The sequence below is a fragment of the Podarcis cretensis genome (assembly GCF_951804945.1).
Source record: "Podarcis cretensis genome assembly, chromosome: Z".
Taxonomy (NCBI): Eukaryota; Metazoa; Chordata; class Lepidosauria; order Squamata; family Lacertidae; genus Podarcis; species Podarcis cretensis.
The window spans coordinates 33,400,002-33,421,747 of record NC_137184.1 but is presented as its reverse complement, the minus strand read 5'-3'; the positions used below and the strand labels follow the sequence as shown (position 1 = coordinate 33,421,747).

The 21,746-nt window shown below is 44.5% G+C and overlaps 1 protein-coding gene across 1 annotated transcript; it reads left to right on the top strand.

Moving 5' to 3' along the window:
* The first annotated feature begins 330 nt into the window (after positions 1-330).
* TNMD (tenomodulin) lies at positions 331-21,485 on the top strand. Its single transcript, XM_079962471.1, has 7 exons — positions 331-644; positions 809-943; positions 11,892-12,032; positions 13,527-13,628; positions 14,795-14,948; positions 15,924-16,114; positions 17,382-21,485. Exons 1-7 carry the CDS (start codon positions 597-599, stop codon positions 17,589-17,591), a joined length of 981 nt encoding a protein of 326 aa, XP_079818597.1. The 5' UTR covers positions 331-596; the 3' UTR covers positions 17,592-21,485.
* The last annotated feature ends 261 nt before the right edge of the window (positions 21,486-21,746 follow it).

Below are 21,746 nucleotides of genomic sequence, written 5' to 3'. Positions count from 1 at the left end.
CATGTTAGAACTCTATGTTTTCACCCAATTTCAATTCATTTTTGCATACTCTTTTTAACTTTGTTGCTAATGCCACTTATTTTCAATCCAACATCATTTTAACATTCATTAATTTTACATTGTTTCTGCAGGTAGTCTTTAAATTTCTTCCAATCTTCTTCCACCAACTCTTCTCCCAGGTCTCGGATTCTGCCAGTCATTTCCGCTAATTCCATATAGTCCATCACTTTCATCTGCCACTCTTCCAGGGTGGGTAGATCTTGTGTCTTCCAATACTTTGCAATAAGTATTCTGTGGTCTCAGTTTCAATGCGCAAGCCACACACACTCACACCCCACATACACTCTTAACCCTATGCCGGCCTCAGCATGGGAACTCGCAGCCTTTGTGTACTCCCACCGCTCCCACCCTATGAGATTCCACACACTGGAAAAAGCACCATTTACTACGATCACCCTGAGCCAGGAAAGAGGGAGTTATTCCTCCCCGACACACCCATGTGAGGCAAAGCATCGTGTGGCTCCACCTCAGCCCCAGAGGTCTCTCCATCTCTCTCTGCATGCAGAAGGAAATTTCACGCTGAGGGAGGAAACACCATGGCGAAAGATCCCCAGGAGATCTCTGAGGAATTCTACGTCCAAGATGTAGGTTGATTGCTTTGTTATCCTTTTTACAGGGTGGGTTAGTGAATGCCTTCAATTACTTGCTAAGAGCTGTCATTCTGTCTTTCAAAGCATGCATGCCCAGCACATTACAGCTTGCCTCGACAACCGACTTTTCTCTAACTTTCCCCTTTTCTATCTATTAGGCACAAACACCTAAAGCTACGAAAGAACTCTGCAAAAGATACAAGATCTGTGGGGTGTTGCTTTGCAGCCTAGTGCTGTCCGTCATCCTGACATTTCTTGGGGTCTATTATTTTTGGAATCCACCACCTAAAAAAGTAAGTTGCATTCTGTGCATTGAATTTAATATTTATTTTATTTTATTTTATTTTATTACTTATTTAAAATCTACCTGGTATTTCTAAATATCCTCTCTTATTATTTTAAGGACACAGACTATTCAAGTAGATTTTACGCAAAGTTTTAGGTGCTTACCCTGCTTTGCTTTTTAATAATGGGATCCTTTCCACAGAGGCATTCCATCTCCTTCATAGTAGCGGTCACATAATAAATTTGTGAATAAATGCTTTCATGTTGTTTCCATTAGCTTGCCAGAAACTGGTGGAAAACCCACTATGCCACCACTTTAAGGGAGAGGGAGCCAAATCTTGAGGGTGGCTGATTACTCTGTGCTGTTCCGTGTCTGCTACATTAAGCAGCCAAAAAAGACTCTTGAAGGGGGAAACCTGCTGTATTGCATTTTCTTTTATTAACCTATTTTGAAGGGCATGGGGGGGGGCTGGAGCTTATTCATATACTTATATGGGAAGCTCCCCTATACCATATCAGACCACTGCTCCATCTGGTCCAGAACTGTTGGCTGACAGCAACTTTCTGAAGTTTCGGACAGTGGTCTTTTCCATGCTTACCTGGGTGCTTTGCCTGTGAGTTGCAGCCCTTTTATAAAAAAAAAATGCATGCATGTAAAAACACAGCATCCATAAGCTGATGCCATACTATCATAAGACTTTCCCCCTTGTGCATAGGGTTGTGGATGCAAACTCCATCTTCCTTTCCCCTTTTGCCCTAGATGCTGTGGTTTAGACCTGGCATTCTGACTAGGGGGTTGTGTATTCATACCCTGAAGACAGAGAAAATCAGGGGATCGCATCATAATGTGAGGGTGGAGGGGCAAAGTGAAAGGTTTAGCCAAATGCATGGAGGATAAATTTATTATCAATAACTATTAGTTGTGTTAGCTGGATGGTATCTCTATATCTCATGTCTCCCTGGACATCAAATGCAATGGTAGGGCTGCCATACGTATGGGAATCGGGCTCTGAAAAAGGCGTCTGGGTGGGTTTTTGCAGACTCAGAAAAATGTCCGGGAAAACCTGGACATATGGCAAGCAGCGCAATTAAAAAATAATAATGCTTTAGAAATGCTTTGTCTGGATTTTCACTTTTGGTATTATGACAACCCTAAGCAACAGGCATAGGGGTCGCGGGTGGCACTGTGGGTTAAACCACAGAGCCTAGGGCTTGCCGATCAGAAGGTTGGCGGTTCGAATCCTCGCAACGGGGTGAACTCCCGTTGCTCGGTCCCTGCTCCTGCCAGCCTAGCAGTACGAAAGCATGTCAAAGTGCAAGTAGATAAATAGGTACCACTCCGGCGGGAAGGTAAATGGCGTTTCTGTGTGCTGCTCTGGTTTGCCAGAAGCGGCTTAGTCATGCTGGCCACATGACCCGGAAGCTGTACGCTGGCTCCCTTGGCCAATAAAGCGAGATGAGCGCCGCAACCCCAGAGTCAGCCACAACCGGACCTAATGGTCAGGGGTCCTTTAAGCAACAGGCATAAGAGCATAAACCGAAAAATAACTTGTTGGATTAGGCTAGTGGCCCCTCTAGTCCAGCCTCCTGTTCTCACAGTGGCCATCCAGAATGCCTGAGGGAAAGCTGCAAGCAGAGCCCTAGCACTCTGCCCATTTGTGGGAGGGATTACCCTTCTGCAATCTAAGTTGAGGTTTCCCCAAGCTTCTTACACATAGGTGGTGCCATTAGTACATTTAATTTTGCTATGAGTGATTTCTTTCTTTGTCTGTTATTTATTTTTAAAATTTGTAGACCGCCCGTCATCCGAAGATCACAGGGCAGTTCATAACATATAAATACAAGATAAGATCACAAAAGGCATAATACAAACAAAAACACACCAATAAGCCCCCCTCCACTCCCACAAAACACATTTAAAACGACATAGAATGCTAACCAGCCAAAGGCCTGGGAGAAGAGAAAGTGCCTAAAGATATCTAATGAAGGTGTTCAGTGAGCCTCCCTGGGGAAAGCATTCCAAAAATGGGGAAACACCACAGAAAAGGCCTGTTCTTATGCTGCCACCCTCCAGAACTCTCATGGAGGGGGCACATGAAGAAGGGCCACAGGGTCCAGGTAGGTTCATATGGAAAGAGGCGGTCCTTGAGGTATTGCAGTCCTGAGCCGTTTAAGGATTTATAGGTCAATACCAGTATTTTGAATTGGACAACATACGCTCAAGCTCCTGGGCATGTCAAAAGTCCACCACCTACCACCATCACATTATTATTCCTCAGGAACTGCATCTTTGCCAACCATGGTGATTCTCTGTCATTTCTTTGGACCTCTGAGGAACATAGTGGGGCTCACAGTGTCAACAGTGTGGTGCTAAAGGGGCTTTGCAAAGGCTGGAATATTCACCTAACAGCTCCAGTGACAGTTTCAATTTACCCTGGCAATCCAAATTACATTAAGATGCAGAATCCACAGTCACACAAGCCTCAGTGCGTCCCTTAGGTATGTTGACAAAGGGGTCAGACAACTGTCACCTAGAGTTTTATGCATTTCTGTTCTCTGATAGGCACTTAATTCAGCATGATACTAAAAGTCTGCACTGTCTTGTCTTTTGAAAAAGTTTCTGGCCCTTATGGCTTCAAATATACCTTCCCAGCCACCGCTATCCTGCTTCCTTAAGCAATAAGAACGAGAACGGCACAACCTGGCTGTGGTTTACTTTGGACAAGAGAGCACACTGGAAACTTACGATTTTGTGCTTTAGTTTGGCAAATAAAAACAAACATTACAAAATACAACCCCTCTTTCTTCACACTGCTGGCTGCTATTTTTCACACACCCACAGACTGCCCACTCTCCTTTCAGCTGGAGGGACGGTGCTTTCTCCAAGCTGAGATGGACATGTCATCCTAAAAACACAGAGATTTCATTACTCAGCACAAGGCCAAATCACACACAGTCACAGGGCATGTACAGAGTTCAAGATGAACTGGAACACTCCTACACTGCCATCTCCAGGCCGGGCTTGGAGAAACCTCTTCCGGAAACCCTGGAGACCAACTGCCAGTCAGTAGTCACCATCCACACCATATATATTGAAAGCACGTGGCTTTCCCCAAAATAATCCTGGGAACTGTGGTGTATACCTTGCAGAACTACAAGTCCCAGCAGCCTTTGCAAATGACAGTCCCCAGGATTCTTAGTGAGAAGCCGTGCGCTTTAAATGTAGGGTGCAGATATGACCAATGTTGACAGTACTGAGCTGCACAGCTGTATAATTCAACATAAGGCAACTTCCTATCTTCACTGGCCTTGCAAATAGAGAGTTGACTGCAATAAGCCAAGTGTAACTGTTTGGTTACTTACAGCGTCATCCTCAAGTCCCGCACTCAGATGCATCCCAGAATGGTCTTTAAGTAGCATTCCTTTGTTTTAGTATACCGGCAGCAACCATTTTAGGCATGTCCAATACATGCCTGACCTCACACACGTGCATCGCACCAAACCCAGAAATGACCCGCAAATGTCACAAAAGGGGGTGGGGCAAGGTGTTTGCAGGCTTTTTCTGGAAGTACTGCAATACAGCCATACCTCGGGTTACAGACGCTTCAGGTTACGTTTTTTCAGGTTACGGACGTGCCAGAACCCGGAAATACCAGAATGGGTTACTTCGGGTTTTGGTGGTTGCGCATGTGCAGAAGCGCCAAATCACAACCTGCGCATGCGTAGATGCAGCGCTGCAGGCTGCAAACGTGCCTCCCGCATGGATCATGTTCGCAACCCAAGTGTCCACTGTACCAGGTTGATGCATGGAGTGGATGGAGCAAGCCCCTGTTCCACCACAGCTTTTTCAATGGTGCCTTGGAACATAACCTTTGTGTTAATTGGGAGTTGTCTGAAATCACACCCTGCCTTCACTTTTAAATACTTAAGGAGATGGCAAGTGAAGTTTCTTTGCTAGCCACAATCTCGCAAGCAACCCAACTCTGACAATGCTCTTAGAGAGGCTTCTGCCAGCCCGCCCGCTGCTTTCTTCATTGTCCGACATCTGCTTCCAATAAATAGCTGCTATTCAGAAGCTAGGTCTGCAGAAGACATTTTCATTCCAGAAACATCAAAGCCCCAAAGTCTTTTGCCACGCAGCAGATACATATTAGAGCTCAGCTGAGAGCCCAGTTATTAGGGTCTACTGCAAATTGACAGAGAGAGGCTGTTTTTTTTGGGGGGGGGGTCGTCTTCTGCTTCTGATTAATCCTGGAAGATACTTTCAGGATCCAGAAACAGGGAAATAAGCTTGCATAAACAAGCCTGCATAAACATTCTCAAATTTTGCCTACAATCTTTTTATTCCATCAAGGTAATGGGCTTGCAGCCCAGGCTAGGGGCATTTGGAACTCTAGACCTGAATAAAGCATCTCCTGCAATCACACATTCCAGGCTATATGATCCCCCCACCCCCCGTTCATTCACATGAAACCTCACACACAAACGAGCTTTTATTGCCACGCGGAGAGAGGAGGCAAGGACAGCAGGGCCCCATCAAATTAACCTCTTACATAGCAAAAAGCAGGGCTGTGCATGCCCCACCACAATTCAAATCGTGGCCCCAATTTTAAACTCAAGATTGGTCTTGATTCATTCTGGACTGATCTGGACCCAATCCAATGTGCCCTGAATCCAAATAGTAATCCAGAAAATACAGATCTCCAGAAATCCCATTGGTTTTCATCACAAAACCAGAATTGCCATACCATAACATCCTTGCCTTTTGACATCAGAGGATGAAATCTGGGACATGGCTCCCCCACCAGACCCTCCAAATGTCTCTATTTTCCTGGGATGTCCCTGATTTAGAGAAGCCATTCCAGTTTCTGATTTGAACCCAGAAGGTCCTGCGTTTCCTTAGGATGTCCCTATTTTCATTGGAGAAATGTTGGAGGATATACCCCTGTAGAGGGAGCTAACACTGCCAAATTTTAGATGGGTAGCCCCATGTGTTGTATTTTTTCAAAAGAAAGAAAGGTAATACTTTAAGGCAGGGGTCCTCAAACTATGGTCTGCGGGCAGATCCAGCCCACCAGGGTCCTAAATCTGGCCTGTACGGCCATTTCAGAACCCAACACGAAGTCCGAGGCTGAAATGCCACGCTGGGTTTACCTTAGCAAGCAGGGACTGACTGAACAGGTGGCAAGGTCCTCAAATCTGAGGCTGAAATGCCATGCCCGGTTTACCTCAGCCTCAGGCTCTGCCTCAAGCTCATTCCCCAACCCCCTCATTCTGTCTCCTCCTCTGTCCCTTTGTCGCCTCTTCCCGGCCGCGTGCTGCCTTGCTGCCATCTCTCAGAGTGCAAGGATTTCACACAACACACATGTCCCACTTGAAGTCAGTGGCAAATGCCTCTATCGGTTTCCACGGGGTCCTGAGTTTGAGTCCCACATTGCAGGGGGTTGGACTAGATGACCCTTGTGTCCCTTCCAACTCTACAGTTATATGATGCCACGAACAACAATTATTAGAAATGATGAGATAATGAAAGTATGTGCTTTGAAACTAGGCTGTAGTCATGCTTGCTAGTTGGTGGCTGCTTAGCAAGCGGAAATAGTAACAGTGAGAAAAGCGCTATACAGTGGTACCTCAGGTTAAGTACTTAATTCGTTCCGGAGGTCCGTTCTTAATCTGAAACTGTTCTTAACCTGAAGCACCACTTTAGCTTATGGAGCCTCCCGCTGCTGCCGCGCCGCTGGAACACGATTTCTGTTCTCATCCTGAAGCAGAGTTCTTAACCCGAGGCACTATTTCTGGGTTAGCGGAGTCTGTAACCTGAAGCGTATGTAACCCAAGGTACCACTGTAATCATAATAATGTAGCAGACTGTACAATGTATTCACAAGACACACAGAAGGCCTAGCAGACACAGTGCTAAATAAACCTTAGAGCCAAAATGTGGGGAGTGGGAGAGAATACTAAGACACAGACAAGAAAACCTTTTTTTTTTAAAGGATGGGACTGGGATTTATTGGGAAAGGATATTAAACAAACACAAGCTGAACAAATGCCACCTAACTCAACCGAATTCTTTCCACAGAGGCAGAACTTAACAAAAGAGCAGCATTTTAAGACTTCGCCACCCTCCCCCTCCTCAAGCACTGTAATTAATTGTTGTGGGCGGGCACAATAGCATTCTAGCCCCGCAGCTCTCATTAAGCAGCACTAATCAGCAATCCCACATGTGCATAATGTCACCAATAATTATACACCCTACAGCATTTTTAAAATGCATACAGATACATAGGGATGAGGTGTTTTAAATAACTACGACGCACCTCTCTCCTCTCACTCCCCTCTGTCCCTGTGATATCAGGAAACAACTATTCATCCAGCCATCCGAAGCAACTTCCAGGATAAACAAACTTGCACCAGGGCTGGATTTCTAATGCAATGCCAATTTTTGCAAACCCAAATAAAGACAAGAAGCAAAACATCTTGAAAACAACTTCCATCCTTATTTCAACAAGCAAGCGTACATGAAAAGACCATAGCTGTCAAGCGTCCCTTATTTGGCGGGACAGTCCCTTATCCCAGCGCCATGTCCCACTGCTGTCCCTTATTGATGATGTCCCTTAAATAAGCTACTGAAGGTAATGGTGCCCTTTCTATGTACAGCTGTGCTTTGTCAACAACAAATTGTTCCTGTTTTTTTTTTGTTTTTTTTTTGAATATATGCTATATGGTAATTTATGGACCTAATAGGTATCTAAAGCCATTTGCATGCAACAAAATATGTATTTTATCAAAGTAATTGTTCATCCCTTATTTTGGCTGCTGATCCGTTATTTTCGAGGCTGCTGGTCCCTTATTTTCAAATCTGTAAGTTGACAGCTATGGAAAAGACCCTGGACTCTCTTTTGGGGGCCAAAAGCCCCCATGTTTGTCATTTCCCTGTTTGTCATAGCATCGTCTTAGCCTGCTGACAGAGCACAGACCTTTGATCTTTAACTTCAAGTTTACTTAGGGTGCCAGTGGCACCATAAAGGTAGGGCTTGAGGACAGATGTCTCAGCAAAACGAGCAGGAGGGCTCCCAAATAACAGCAGGGGCATGCTTGGCAAATTCTGGAATAAGTGACTTGACAGTTCTGTCTTGATAGGGCTGCAGGTATAGTAGGACAACTGAGCCCAGAGTCCTACCTAATACCCTGTAGCTTCGTTCTCCCTCCAATATTTGTGCGGAAGGTGAACAACAACAGTTCACAAACGCAAAGAGCTGCTATGAATCAGAGCATTCTGAAATGCAAAGTGGCTCTCGCTTGCAGACTTTGTGGTGCCTGATCAATTGATGAGAACGAACAATGAGCTATTCCAAGTATCTGGAATAAGAGTCACAACACCCACCTGCCAGAATGAGAATTAGAGACTTCACCATGCTCTTCTCAGCACCTGCTAAAAACATTTTTGTTGAGGCAAGCCTACCTAGACATGTAGAACGTTGACGTGGGTTTTACTCTGTGTTGTGTGTTTTTTAGTTTATCGTTGATTTTAATTATTTTTGAATGTCTCAAATATTCGTTATTGTCAGGGGTTCAGGAGCAGAGGCACAGGGAAGAGAGGAGATGGAGAGCGAAGGGGAAGAATCCGAGGGGAGCGTAGGAGAAGAGGACAGTGGACCGAGGGATTCCATGAGCCTCTCCAGCGAATCGGAAGATTCACAGAAGGGGGCGCCGGTGGCCAGGGGTAGGGGGTTCCCAAGGGGAACGCCCCAGGAGCAAGGGGGCAGCAGGGACTCCCAGAGCAGTAGTTGGAAATCAGGACCAGCTTCCCCACCAGAGCAGAGTGGGGGGGAAGAGTCCCAAGGATCGGGGCCAGTGCATTCCCCACCAGGGAGAGAAGATAAGGCAGGGCTGACCACACCTCCATCGGAGAGTCAGACAACGGAGGGGAGGTCAGATCCGGCCAGTATCCCGGAAGAGGGAAGCAGTGACAGAAGTAGTGTAACGGTCAGGAGGAAGGTCACTGGGTTGGCGCGAGAGGCAAGTTCAAATGTACAGGAGCGCGGGACAGCAGAGAATGAGGATTGGGAACCGGGTCCTAAAGCCCGCCGGAGGGAGGGGGAGGAGCTAAGCGACTCAGCGTCGGAAGAGTCCAGAAAGGGCAATGCCCCAGCGGGCAGGAGGACCCAGAGGAGGAGAGAGCAGCGTAAAAGGTGGAGCAGGGCTAGGATCTTAAACTGGTGTCATAGGGGAGGAGACTCAGACGGTACTTCGCCGGTCTAGGGTTAAGACGTAGAGCTGCGCGCTGCGGCTTTGAAATGGAAACTGAACCTCAATAAAGACTTTTGTACATAACGACAGCCTCGCGTTGGTCCTCTGTGAGCTGGGACCTAGGGGCAGCTCTGACAGTTATGAACTTTTTTTACTGGACATTTTACTTTTTTATTGTAAACTGCCTTGAGGATTTGTTTGTGTTTAACAATCAAGTGATGTATAATTTTTGTGAAATAGATAAGATAAACCAGATTTTTCATGGAGGCTCAGTACAAGGGGAGCCAGAAGGCAACAGCTTGAGGAGATATGTGACCCAGGAAAATTTGGGAGATGGGTAAAGGCAGGTCAGGTGCCATTTTGGATGTGGTGATGCCCCCCCCCCAACTCCAGTAAAACCTGCTCAACCTGAACATCTGTAAAAAAACATAAACACACCACAAGAGCCTCTCTGTCTCTCTCTCTTTCTCTCTCTCCTCTAGAGGAAACTGACACCATAAATGAATTTCCTGTGGCATAGAGTAGGAAAAAGATGAAATAGTACCACAAGGGTTTTTTTTTCCAGAATATCTGAACCTTATTATAAGAGGACATTTATTGAAAAGGTAGAAAGCAAATTTAACAAGCAAAGAAACAAATAATAAATGAGATTTTTGCTAACTACAGAGGAATTTTAGGAGACTTGTAATCTCTTTGACATTTCTCATCATTAATCCTACCCACTGATTTAGAACTTTGCATGAGGTCTCTCTCTCTCTTTAAGAAATAGCTTCAGATGTGGACACTGCCAAAGTCATTAAAATAAAAAACACACATTCCATGTGTAAAGACTGGAATTTCAAGATCCTTTCCCAAATTTTCTTCAGATGCCACTGCAAGTAATCTGAAGCACAGCTTGTTCCTGGAGGATGCCTGGCACGTTCTTCCTTTCCAAGACCTCACCTTAAACTTTCCATACTGCAAAATCCATTTTCCTTATGTGCTCAGGTTATGTGCTATGTGCTTATGTGCTATGGTTTTGTCCAAAATAACTTTTGGTTTCCCACGAGAGAACCTTCACGCTTACAGTGGTAATGGTCATGCCACATGAACGGGCAAGTCACCTGCATGGTTGGTGTCTGAGATGAGTGCTTGGCACTTTCTGTGAGAGAAACAGTAGTTGCCAGTAAGGATGTGGTAGAAACTCAACTTTGTTCATACCTAAATGCACTTTTCAAATCAACAGGCAAACTGAATCATAATTATCCTTCGACATAGCAACATGCTGAATTTGGTGTTGTAGTTCTCCAACCAAACGGTATGTACAAAAATGCATACTTTTTAAAATCAACATACAACTGTACTTTATATTGCGGAAAACGGCTTGCAAAGATGTGTACATTGGTCAAATCTTCATACCAAAAAAGTGCCATATTGGAAGAAACAAGTAAGAAAACACTGGTAATTTTTCTTGAGGATTTTTTTTAAATCCACAAATTGATGCAGAAATGTGGATAACAGAATTTAAGACTGGAAAAATGAGAAACTGACACTGAAATTGAGAATTCTGCCCATTCGTAGTTACCTCTTTGAGCATGGCTTTAGAAGTGGTCTTGGCTCTTTCACTGCATGCAGTTTCCCCTCATTTAAACCTTCCATCTCCCAAAGCTGCTATCTTCTCCTGCTCCCAATGGGCTCAATGTCTTTTCCCCAAGGTGCAGTGCTATAGAACCTTGGAGAAGCATCCACCACTCTCCCATTGGTGTCCTGCTCATATATTTGTAAACAGAATTGTTGCTGCTTTTGCTGTTGTTGCAAAGATATAAATAGATGCCCAAGTGCAAAAGAATGCAGGGCAGAGCATCAGTACCAAATTCAATCTCCTTGCCATACCTGGCAATGCTGGGATGTCGCATGCCTAAATTCTTGTACAGCCACTGCCAATCATTGTACACAACATTAAGGCAGATAGACCAATGACTTTGTATAAGGCCTATGTTCCTTCTTATGTTCCAGCATCTTTAATAGTTGTGCAGAAAATCCCAGCAGGTACAGCTTGCATAGGAAGTCACATCTGCTGAAACTCCCTTTTCTACACAACTATTAAAGGTGCAGAAACCCTGCCCTCTTTTGCAGTGGGGTATCCTTGCCGATTGGAAGGTCAGCAGTTTGAATCCCCATGATGGCGTGAGCTCCCGTTGTTTGGTCCCAGCTCCTGCCAACCTAGCAGTTCGAAAACATACCAGTGCAAGTAGATAAATAGGTACCGCTCCAGTGGAAAGGTAAATGGTGTTTCTGTGCGCTGCTCTGGTTCACCAGAAGCAGCTTAGTCATGCTGGCCACATGACCTGGAAACTGTCTGTGGACAAACGCCGGCTCCCTCGGCCTGTAAAGCGAGATGAGCGCCGCAACCCCACAGTTGTCCGCAACTGGACCTAATGGTCAGGGGTACCTTTACTTTTACCCTAACCATAAGGCTCCAGTTTTCTCTCATCCAAAGGAAAAATAAACTGGGTATCTCTGCCTGCCCTGGAATATCTGAACACTTAGGACTAAGTGAGGGCTTGTAACAGGTTACATTGGCAGAGATATTTCAAGAACCAGACTAGTAAGCTGGCTAGCAGGAAATGTTCGCTTCTTTGCAAAGGACATCCTAGGTCTTTGGGAAACACAGCCATTACTCCCTCTGCATTTCTCCTCCCTCTTCGCACTTTGTCATTTCAGATCTATGACATGGAGCACACATTTTTCAGCGAAGAAGAGAAGCAGAAGATATTGATGAAGATAGACCCTCTAACCAGGACAGAGATCTTTCAGACTGGAAAGGGCAACAAGGAGGTTCTGGAAATTCATGACTTCAAAAATGTATGTATTGTCATTTCTGTCCCCGATTGTGGTAAATCAAACATAACAGAGTACCGAGTGAGGCATTTTTACTTTCTGGGGCACCCGTTAGGGACAGATTGTGGAGTTATTCCTGAAGAGTACATGCACCTCTAAAAAAACTCACTGGGTCTGCACACTGAAAGCCAATTGTTATAAACAGTTCAATGGACATCCCATGATTTAACAACTATGGTATACTGATAGTGAACTCACATGAATTGAGTGCCAACCAAAAATAAGGTAGTGGAGAATCAACATAAACAAAAGTGTGTGATTTTTAAAAATAAAAGCCTGACAACCACATATGAGCTTTTAGGACTTAGAGAATGTTGAGGTGTTGGGGGAGGGAGAAACGTGAGGAATGGGGGGGGGGGGAGAGAGAGAGAGAGAGAGAGAGAGAGAGAGAGAGAGAGAGAGAGAGAGAATTGGCCTGATCAAGCCCAGAAGAGCTTGTAGAAATGTGTGCCATGAGGTTTTTGTTAAATTCCCCTTTCTTCAGTACACAAGGATGCAGCCTCCCCAGGCTGAGAGTAAAAATACCACATTGTTGTACATCCCACTTGCAGTAATAACGAAGCATTTATATAGAGTACCCATTCGGAGTTTCCAAAGCACTTCACATATTTTCTAGAGACACATCTTTACCATTACTGGGGAAACTTGAACTATAGCACATGAACTGTAAGCTGTAAAGTAGTTGAGTATTGCAAGAGGGAGGCAGATTGGATCTGATTGATTGTCAGACAAACCAACCAGTGAGATTACTGCATAAGTTATGCAATGAAAGTTTGCAGGGGGGGGCAGGAGCAGGGGAAGGAGGTGCTCATCAGGATGTGCTATTGCCCTGTGAAAACATAGCATAGAAACCATACAATAAAAATATTCTTTGTTTCATATTGCTTTTATTTTTTATATATTCGTTGCAGGGAAAGAACCACATACTATGGCCAGTATTTAAATGCTGCCTGGTGGCGCTGTGGGTTAAAGCCTCAGCGCCTAGGACTTGCCGATCGAAAGGTCGGCGGTTCGAATCCCTGCGGCGGGGTGCGCTCCCGCTGCTCGGTCCCAGCGCCTGCCAACCTAGCAGTTCGAAAACACCTCCGGGTGCAAGTAGATAAATAGGGACCGCTTACCAGCGGGAAGGTAAACGGCGTTTCCGTGTGCGGCTCTGGCTCGCCAGAGCAGCGATGTCACGCTGGCCACGTCACCCGGAAGTGTCTCCGGACAGCGCTGGCCCCTGGCCTCTTAAGTGAGATGGGCGCACAACCCCAGAGTCTGTCAAGACTGGCCCGTACGGGCAGGGGTACCTTTACCTTTACCTTAGACTTTTGGCCCCATCAATAAAATCCAGCGCCCACCTTATTGAAATATCAAATGGTGTATCTTACCCTGAATTAAACTATACCCATAAAATGACTGCAGGACTTTATGCATTTAGGTCTCTTCACCAGACTTTTTTTCCTGCTCCACTAGGGAATAACAGGCATCTTTTTTGTGGGAGACCCAAAGTGCTTCATCCGAAACCAGATTAAAGGGATTCCTGAAACATCCAACGTGGACATGGAGGAGCTGGAAGTATGCAAAAATGAATAACTCCCTGAATTAAATAAGACCCAAGACAGCCAGAGATTTATAACAGCATGGAAAGTACAGACCGAGAGTAATCCCATTAGCTTTTAAATTTCTCACAGATCAGGCAGATATACTCACAGCATATGCTAAATGCCAAACCCGGGCCTAACTAAAGCAGTCCAGATGGAATTAGTTCCAGAGATGAAACTGGTCCAGCTAAACCAGTGGCAGAACTGAAGGGCTAAATGAAATATTTTAACCCAAATTCCACAGCTTGTCAAAATAGTTAAGATGCATAGAAACAGAGGAATCTGCCTTATACTGAGTCAGAGCATTGGTCCATCTCGCTCAGGGGTTGGCAACCTAAGGCCCATGAGCCACAAGTGGTCCACGGGGGTCATTAAACCGGCCCACGAGCTGCCCCCGAACCGAGCCCCCCGCTCAGTCAGTCCCCACGCGCTGCACTAAACCGGCACAGCACGGCGTGGGGACTCGCTTCCACAGCGCCAGAAATCACATCTGTGCAGATGCCGGAAATCGCTGATGCACGCACTCACACACACGTGCAATCTGGTCCATGGAGGGTTCTCCGTTGGAGTGAACCAGCCCAGGTGAGGTAAGCCTTGCTGACCCCTGATTCTAACTTATTCCTGTTGTCCCTGATTGGCAGCATCTCTCCAGGGTTTCAGGCAGCGTTCTTTCTTAGCCTTCTCAGGCGATTCCAAAGACTGAATCTGGGACCTTCTTGATGGGACCAGTTTGATTCTGAATGGTGTATTAAAGAAGCCCTCCTTTTAGGAGAGAGGCTACATTTTTAGCCGTGATGAGCACAATGAGGCCTCCAAGTAGGAAACATTGGATTTATAAGGTTTCCTGGAGGGATCTAGTTGCCCACTGTGGGATATAGATATGTATTTCAGTCAAGCAGCTTCCTCTCGTGCCCTTTATGTCTGGGCAAAGTGGAAGGCGGAACACTGAGTGGCAACTTTATCTGAGCAACCTGCAAAGCTGCAAGGAGAATGTTTTAGTAAAGAGTGAGTTGGGCCTCCAGTTTTAGTCCAAAATAATAGTGCCCCGGATATGAAATGTATGGGAAATACAGCTCTATGAAATTGTTTCTCTAGGTTAACAAATGGAGAAAAAGACATTTTTTTTTAAATTTCTCGCAGGATGAAGAAATTACAGATACCTATTTCGAGCAGTCTGTAGTCTGGATTCCAGGGGAGAAGCCTATTGAAAATAAAGATTTCCTGAAAGGTTCCAAGATCTTTGAGCTCTGCAAAAATGTGACTGTGTACTGGATCCACCCGACCTTATTAAGAGGTAAGGCCACTTATTCTTCTCCTTTTTGTAGCATGTTGACGAACCTGCAGCCTACCTACCAGGTGCAGATAAAGACATCCTTCTTTGGCCCACAGTAAAACTGTATTCAGACATACTGACGTCAACTGCAGTATGGTTGGTCGTGTTTTTGCCCTGTGCAAAGCTCACCTCTGTTTCCTAATCAGCTTGAAACTAAACTTGAAGATATAGAGCCGTCAACCTTGACACCCAGGAATAATCTCTCTCTCCTCCCCCACCCCACCCTTATTTCTGGTGCTTTCTAGCATTTACACTTACTTTTGCATATTTCAGCTGTTTTTTCGGATATGACAAATTGGTTCTCATCTCTGCATAATATTACCAAGGGTTCAGGGACATGAAAAGAGGCACACAACAGTGGCTTATTCTTTGGGGTCCTTCAAAAATAATGTATAGCTCACTTCTTGAACTTGTTTTGGGTATAAGTGTGTTTAATAGGTTATTGTATTTTAGTGTTTTGTTGGAAGCCGCCCAGAGTGGCTGGGGAAACCCAGCCAGATGGACGGGGTATAAATAATAAATTATTATTATTATTATTATTATTATTATTATTATTATTATTATTATTATTATATTTCATGTGTTCCAGGGGGGAAAGAAGAATCTTTTGCAACTTGAAAAGGAGGCATTGCCAAAATACAGCTAGCTTATGGTTGCTTGCATACTAGAGTCCTGTAATGATGGTGTTGAGACACTGGTTTTCTCTGATCTGGAACAGGCATTAAAATAGGTTTGCCATATATATTTTTTAAAAAGTAAAAATCCAGACACAAAAGCTGCCATTAAAGCACAGTTCTGTATGATCTGTCAATGACAGTTAGTCAAGGTGCTCTTATGCATGAATTAGCACACAACTGGTTCCAGCGGTAAGCCATAAACCACTTTAATTCCACCAGAAAAGTAATTCATGGTGACTTGTTTGTCTCTGCCTCTTAGAGCCAGAACTTCTTGACTTTGAAAATGAAGGTCAGGAGGAGGAGGAAGACGACCAGATTCTGAGAGACAAGCAAGACTGGGCTAGACATCAGGAGGAAAAGGAAGAGCAACACTTGGCTAAGGATATAAGACCAAGTACCAAACGTCAGGCCCGGCAGCTCACAGAAGAGGATTTCCCTGTAAATGATTACGTAAGTCAGGAGCAGCCAACCTTTTGAGGCCCATGGGCATATTTAGAATTTTAAGATAGTGCTGTGGGCAGCAGTCACAAAATGGCTGCCTGGGGAACACGTGGCATGAAGTAACACTAATGGCTACCACATCTAAAAGAGGGGGAAGGGACAGCACCACAGTGGTCTCATCACCATCAAGTAGTTTTTTCTTAAAGCCACCAATATTAGCCACCACAAAAGCTTGGTCACAGAAGGAAGCTCTTTGCAGCTCTCTTCTGTCCAGAATAGAAAGAAGGGTGGATGTCTACTCCCTGTATCCAATGATGATGACACGTTCAATACAGGAGAGGCTGAGCCAGTGCAAACAGGAACTGAGCAGGAAGGGCCAACCGTCCCTTGTGCATTGTGGATTTTTGAGGGGGTGTTTACTGAGACATGCAAGGGTGCCATAAGACGTACTAGTGAGCACAATGGGCCTTGTTGGTGTCATGTTGGTGATCCCTGACATAAGTCTTTGGGATCAAGCCATTTTCATCACTGAGCTCTGGGACTGAGCTTCTTGAGGAGGAAACATTGAGGAAGCAACTCAAGGATGGGGAACCTGTGTTATTCCAGGTGTTGCTATTCTATTCACTTATTAAATTTATATACAGCCACACAGCATAGGTCTCTGTGCACTCTGCTTTACCAGAAACAAGGCATTAAATGCTAGGTTAGGGATGGAAGAGAAATTAAACTTAATTTGCATTTAAAGGCAGACCTGCATAGTGGCACTTTTTGAAACAAAGCACAGCCCTCCTCTGAAATTTGCACTCCTCCATATGTTGCAATTCATTTCTCCAGCCACATAATGTGTACAAAAATGTATACACTAGGGTAAAGTGTGCATGAAAATGCATATGTTAGCAAAAATAACAGTATAAATGTGGTATGTATTGGGGATGGGTTTTCATTTGGCCTTTAAAAAAAATTGCAGTTTTTTCTGTTTTCGCTTTTTTACTTTTTCTTGGATGTGATTTGCTTTTATGTACTGTTTTGTTTTCTTTTTTGATTCTTTTTGTAACCTTTAAAATTTGAATAAATATTATTCAAATATAATATAAAAAAAAATTGCAAACAGATTCGTGAAAAAACTGAATTTAAGATTGGAGAAATGAGGCATAGAATTTAAGAGACTTGCCCGTCACTAACGATGGCCCCTTCCCAGATATGTCTGCCCTTTCTTCCTTCTGTACAAATGAGATTGATTTCCTGCCTTTTTGCCCTCCTTGTTTTCCCCTTTCAGTCACAGAACGGACTGGAGTTCCATCCCCTGTGGGACGAGAGAGGATATTGCTGTGCCCAGTGCCGCCGTGCCCATCGATACTGCCAGAGGGTGTGTGAACCTCTCCTAGGGTATTACCCCTACCCTTACTGTTACCAAGGAGGGAGGGTCATCTGCCGTGTAATCATGCCGTGCAACTGGTGGGTAGCGCGGATGCTGGGGCGAGTGTAAGCATACCCAGCCCCCCAAAAGATAACTCCTGATATACTGCAGTGTCCAAGTACCGCCCAGGGAATTCCCTATGGGGTGCACTTGTGTGCTACCAACACTGCATCTTGTTCAGGGGTCCCCAAACTATTGTCCAAGAGCTTCATCCAGGTAGTCCATGGCATGACTGTAAAAATACAATTAAAAATCATACAGCATTTGCATCATGCAACACAATGGCTGCAACAGGCAGAAGAATGATTAGGGCATCCACAATACTTTTCAAAGTTGTTCATGGGGGTGGGGGGAGTTTGGGAAACACTGCTGTAGTTGCTATTACTGCAGTTCAGTAGGCACCTCTGAGACAGTCACCCTGAGACCAGTGGGGATTGGTAATGCCCATCATCAAAAGGCCACCACAAAATGTCCCAGCTTTGCTGGTCGGACATCAAGGAGCAGCTTGGGCTGCTAGTGTGTGGGGTGTGTGTGTGTGTGTGTGTGTGGATGTGGGGGGGGGGCTTCAAAATGTGTTAAGAAACACATTTATTGAAGTACTTCTGAAAATGTGTTGTCGCCAGTTTGTTCCCAGTGAAGCAGACCTGCAATTTACATGGGGGTTAGTGCATAAAGCCAAAATTTAAAATAGTCAAGACCATGGGTAGGCAAACTAAGGCATGCTTTTACATGAGTAGAATGTGCCCTTTTATTAAAAATGCACCTCTGGGTTATTTGTGGGGCCTGCCTAGTGTTTTTACATGAGTAGAATGTGTGCTTTTATTTAAAATCTGGATTATTTGTGGGGCATAGGAATATATATTTTTCAAAATATAGTCCGCCCCCCCCCAAGGTCTGAGGGACAGTGGACCGGCCCACTGCTAAAAAAGTTTGCTGACCCCTGGTCAAGACCTATCGGGTGCAACGGTGGGTGGGATTGCCAAGGTTTACACACACACACACACACACACACGGATGCCCGTGCCCTTTGCATTGTATTTTTTTTTAAAAAAAAATTGCATAAAGCTGAATGCGCACAAATTAAATGTGCGTAAATTGTGGGTCTACCATGTAATCACCATCCTTGGAGCTGTGTAACTGTTCTTGCCACATCCAGCTTTCTAAAAAATATATAAATACATAGCAGGATTCTGGGTTGTATCTGATGTCAGTTCTACTCATGTTAACTTAGGCTAACGTAGTGCCACTAATTTCAGTGGGTTTACTCTGAGTAGGATTGAGTTGGAGACAGGCCACTGATTCTGCCCAACATTCTGGGGATCCAGTGAGAGTAGACCAGGTTAGGGAACCTGTTGCCTTCCAGATGTTACTGCACTCCAGCTCCCATCAGTCCCAGGCAGCCTGGCCTCCATGGGTGAGCATAATGGGAGATGGAGTCCCAACAACATCTGGAGAGCTGCAGGCTCCCCATCCCTGGAGTGGGCAGATAATCTGAGCCTGCTGTAAGGCAGATTTCTGTGTTCAGAGAAAATGATCATTTCCTATTTCCTGTAGGAGATAGTAAATGACTGTTGCTTTGGATGAAGAGTGATAATATTCACACATTTCCCTGAGTGTTTCAGCAAAGAAGGTTTTTTCAGAGCCTTTGGAGTGGTTCAGTTTTGGAATTGCTGTTTCCCTTATTTTATTTTGCTGTGCGGAGGCCAACATTCTTCTCTTCCCACACCAGAAACCCCGCCCACCAGAAACCTCTTGTGCACATACCAATCAGCATCCTGTACTGTGTTTACTGGCAAAAGGTTGAACCAATCCAGTGACTACTTCTTTTGCTTAGGCTGCAAAGTTGTCTCGTCTGAAGGCAGCTTTTTAGATGCACAGCCTATGTAACTTCTCTGCACACATTCATGTTCCAACTCTTTTCTCCCAGCTGATTGCCAAAGTGACTGGTGTAACTGTGCTAGGGCAGCACAACCAAAAAGCCACCCTAAAGTGCCACAGCTAGATGTCCCAAACCCTAAAGCAGAACTCTTTTCTGACTGGTTGCAAAATTTTACAGGAAAAGATAAATGTATTTTTTTAAAATAAGTAAGTAAAAAACCAACCACAATTACTTAGACCCACTCCAGTTTTCCCAGCCTCTAACTTCGCTAGAGTCCCATGCTGTGGCTTCATGAAGTAGAAAACACAATCATTTTCCACTCTAGCAGCCTGCTAAACAGCCACACGAGGGCAGTCCTTTGAAAGAAATTTCTTGTCTATATCTAAATTATAGAATCATACAATTAGAGAGTTGGGAAGCACCCAAGGGGTTATCTAGTCCAATTCCTGGAATGCAGGTATGACAGCTAAATAGTCCCTGACAGATGGCCATCCAAACTCTGCTTAAAAAGCTCCAGGGAAGGAAATTCCACCACAGTCTCACTGCCAAACAAGTCTTGTTGCCAAAAAGTTCTTCCGCTTTCTTGTCATTTGAATCCACTGGTTTGAGTCCTGCCCTTTGGCGGGCAGCAGTAAACAAGCTTGTGCCGCGTGACAGCTCTTCAGATATAATTTCAGAAGCAAAGCAAGCCCAACCACATTATAGCTTTGGCTCAATCTTCCCACAAGTTCCTCGTTGCAGTACAGTCCAGAGCTTGGAATGAACTAGTTCAGTTTAACAAAGTTCGCCGAATTAGTCCAAGATTTCTCAACTGTACCTGAATGTAGTTCTCATAACTGCCAAGTAAACTAAATTTGTTTCCCAATGAAACTTCAATTTCCAGTTCATCTCCTCTTACACTTTAGAATCTTTGGGCCTTTGAGCTTAAAGACTATAATTGTCAGTGGCGGGGGGGGGGGGGCAATTAAGCCATTCACATTCATGTGTGTGCTTTGATGTTTTCTCAGTCTTCTTGAGTATATCTTACACTTCAGCATAGCAGCTTCTAATATTCCGAATGTTGAAGAAATGTTGCTGAGGATCATTTGGATGAGCTTGAACTGTGAACAGGAATTAGCTCCTTTGGGGACATGCCAAACTAGCTCTTTCATAATGTTTTCAGTCATTGGAACATAAATGAAAACGGATGTCTTTCTGCAGGATAGCATCAAGGCCATGGATCCCTTTAGAGATGGGGCATCAGATATGCAGCCCTCCATCATGGGGAAGGCGTCTCTGCATCTCTTATTTCTTAACCTACAGGGCTGCCCATTTTACTATTGCTTTTTTAAAGGTGGGTGGGTAATAGTGCAACTGAGAAGCTTCTTTTTATCTTTTTGGAAGCTCATTTGTTTGCAACCTTAGGAGATGCATTTTAGTTGAATTCAGTCATTGTCAAGGTGTGTGTGGGTGCTACACAAAGTTTATCTGAATTTACAGCAGAGATATGAGAAAAGAGATTTATTATTACAGTGGTACCTCTGGATGTGAACGTAACACGTGACTGCGCGGGTCGTTTCACCGTGTTTCACCGTGTGACGTCATTTTGAGCATCTGCGCATGCGTGAGCAGTGAAACCCGAAAGTAACGTGCTCCGTTACTTCCAGGTCGCCGCAGAGCGCAACCCAAAAATGCTTAACTTGAAGTGTATTCATCCCGAGGTATGACTGTATTATTATTTTATTTGCCCCCATGGCTCGTTGTAGAGGTGCAAGAGGTGCAAGAATACATGACTGTATTATTATTTTATTTCCTGTGACTCCCCTTGAAGGCTAAGCAAGGAAGCTTCTTGCACAACAAAAGTTGTTCTAAGGTGCTGTTTTACTCTTGGTTCTATACAGACCTCAGATTACTGGCGCTACCTAGCTGCTCAGGTTTAGCCATTTATTATTATTATTACTAACTCCCTATTAGCTTAATTGCTACCAAGTTAAGCCTTATTTTGATATGTTATTCTGTGTTTAGCTTCATCTATTGTTTACTTTTAGTTAACGTGTAAAGAACTTGACCAGTGAGAGTAGGCAAATATTAAAATATCTGCTCTGGCTTTGTTTCTACTTTCATTATTGGATAATGTCTTCCAAGGTCAATGGAAGGAAGCTCTCTTATAGATTTTCAGGTGCCTACATGCACATACATACCCAAATGGTGGTAAAAGACCCAAAGATGCCCCAAGCATCTTCTCTCTCTCTCTCTCTCACTCACTCACTCACTCACTCTCTCTCACACACACACAGCACCATTCAGCTTTTCCACATTTCCCACCAGCAGTGTCCTTCAATGAAATGACTGCAAAGCGAGCCCAA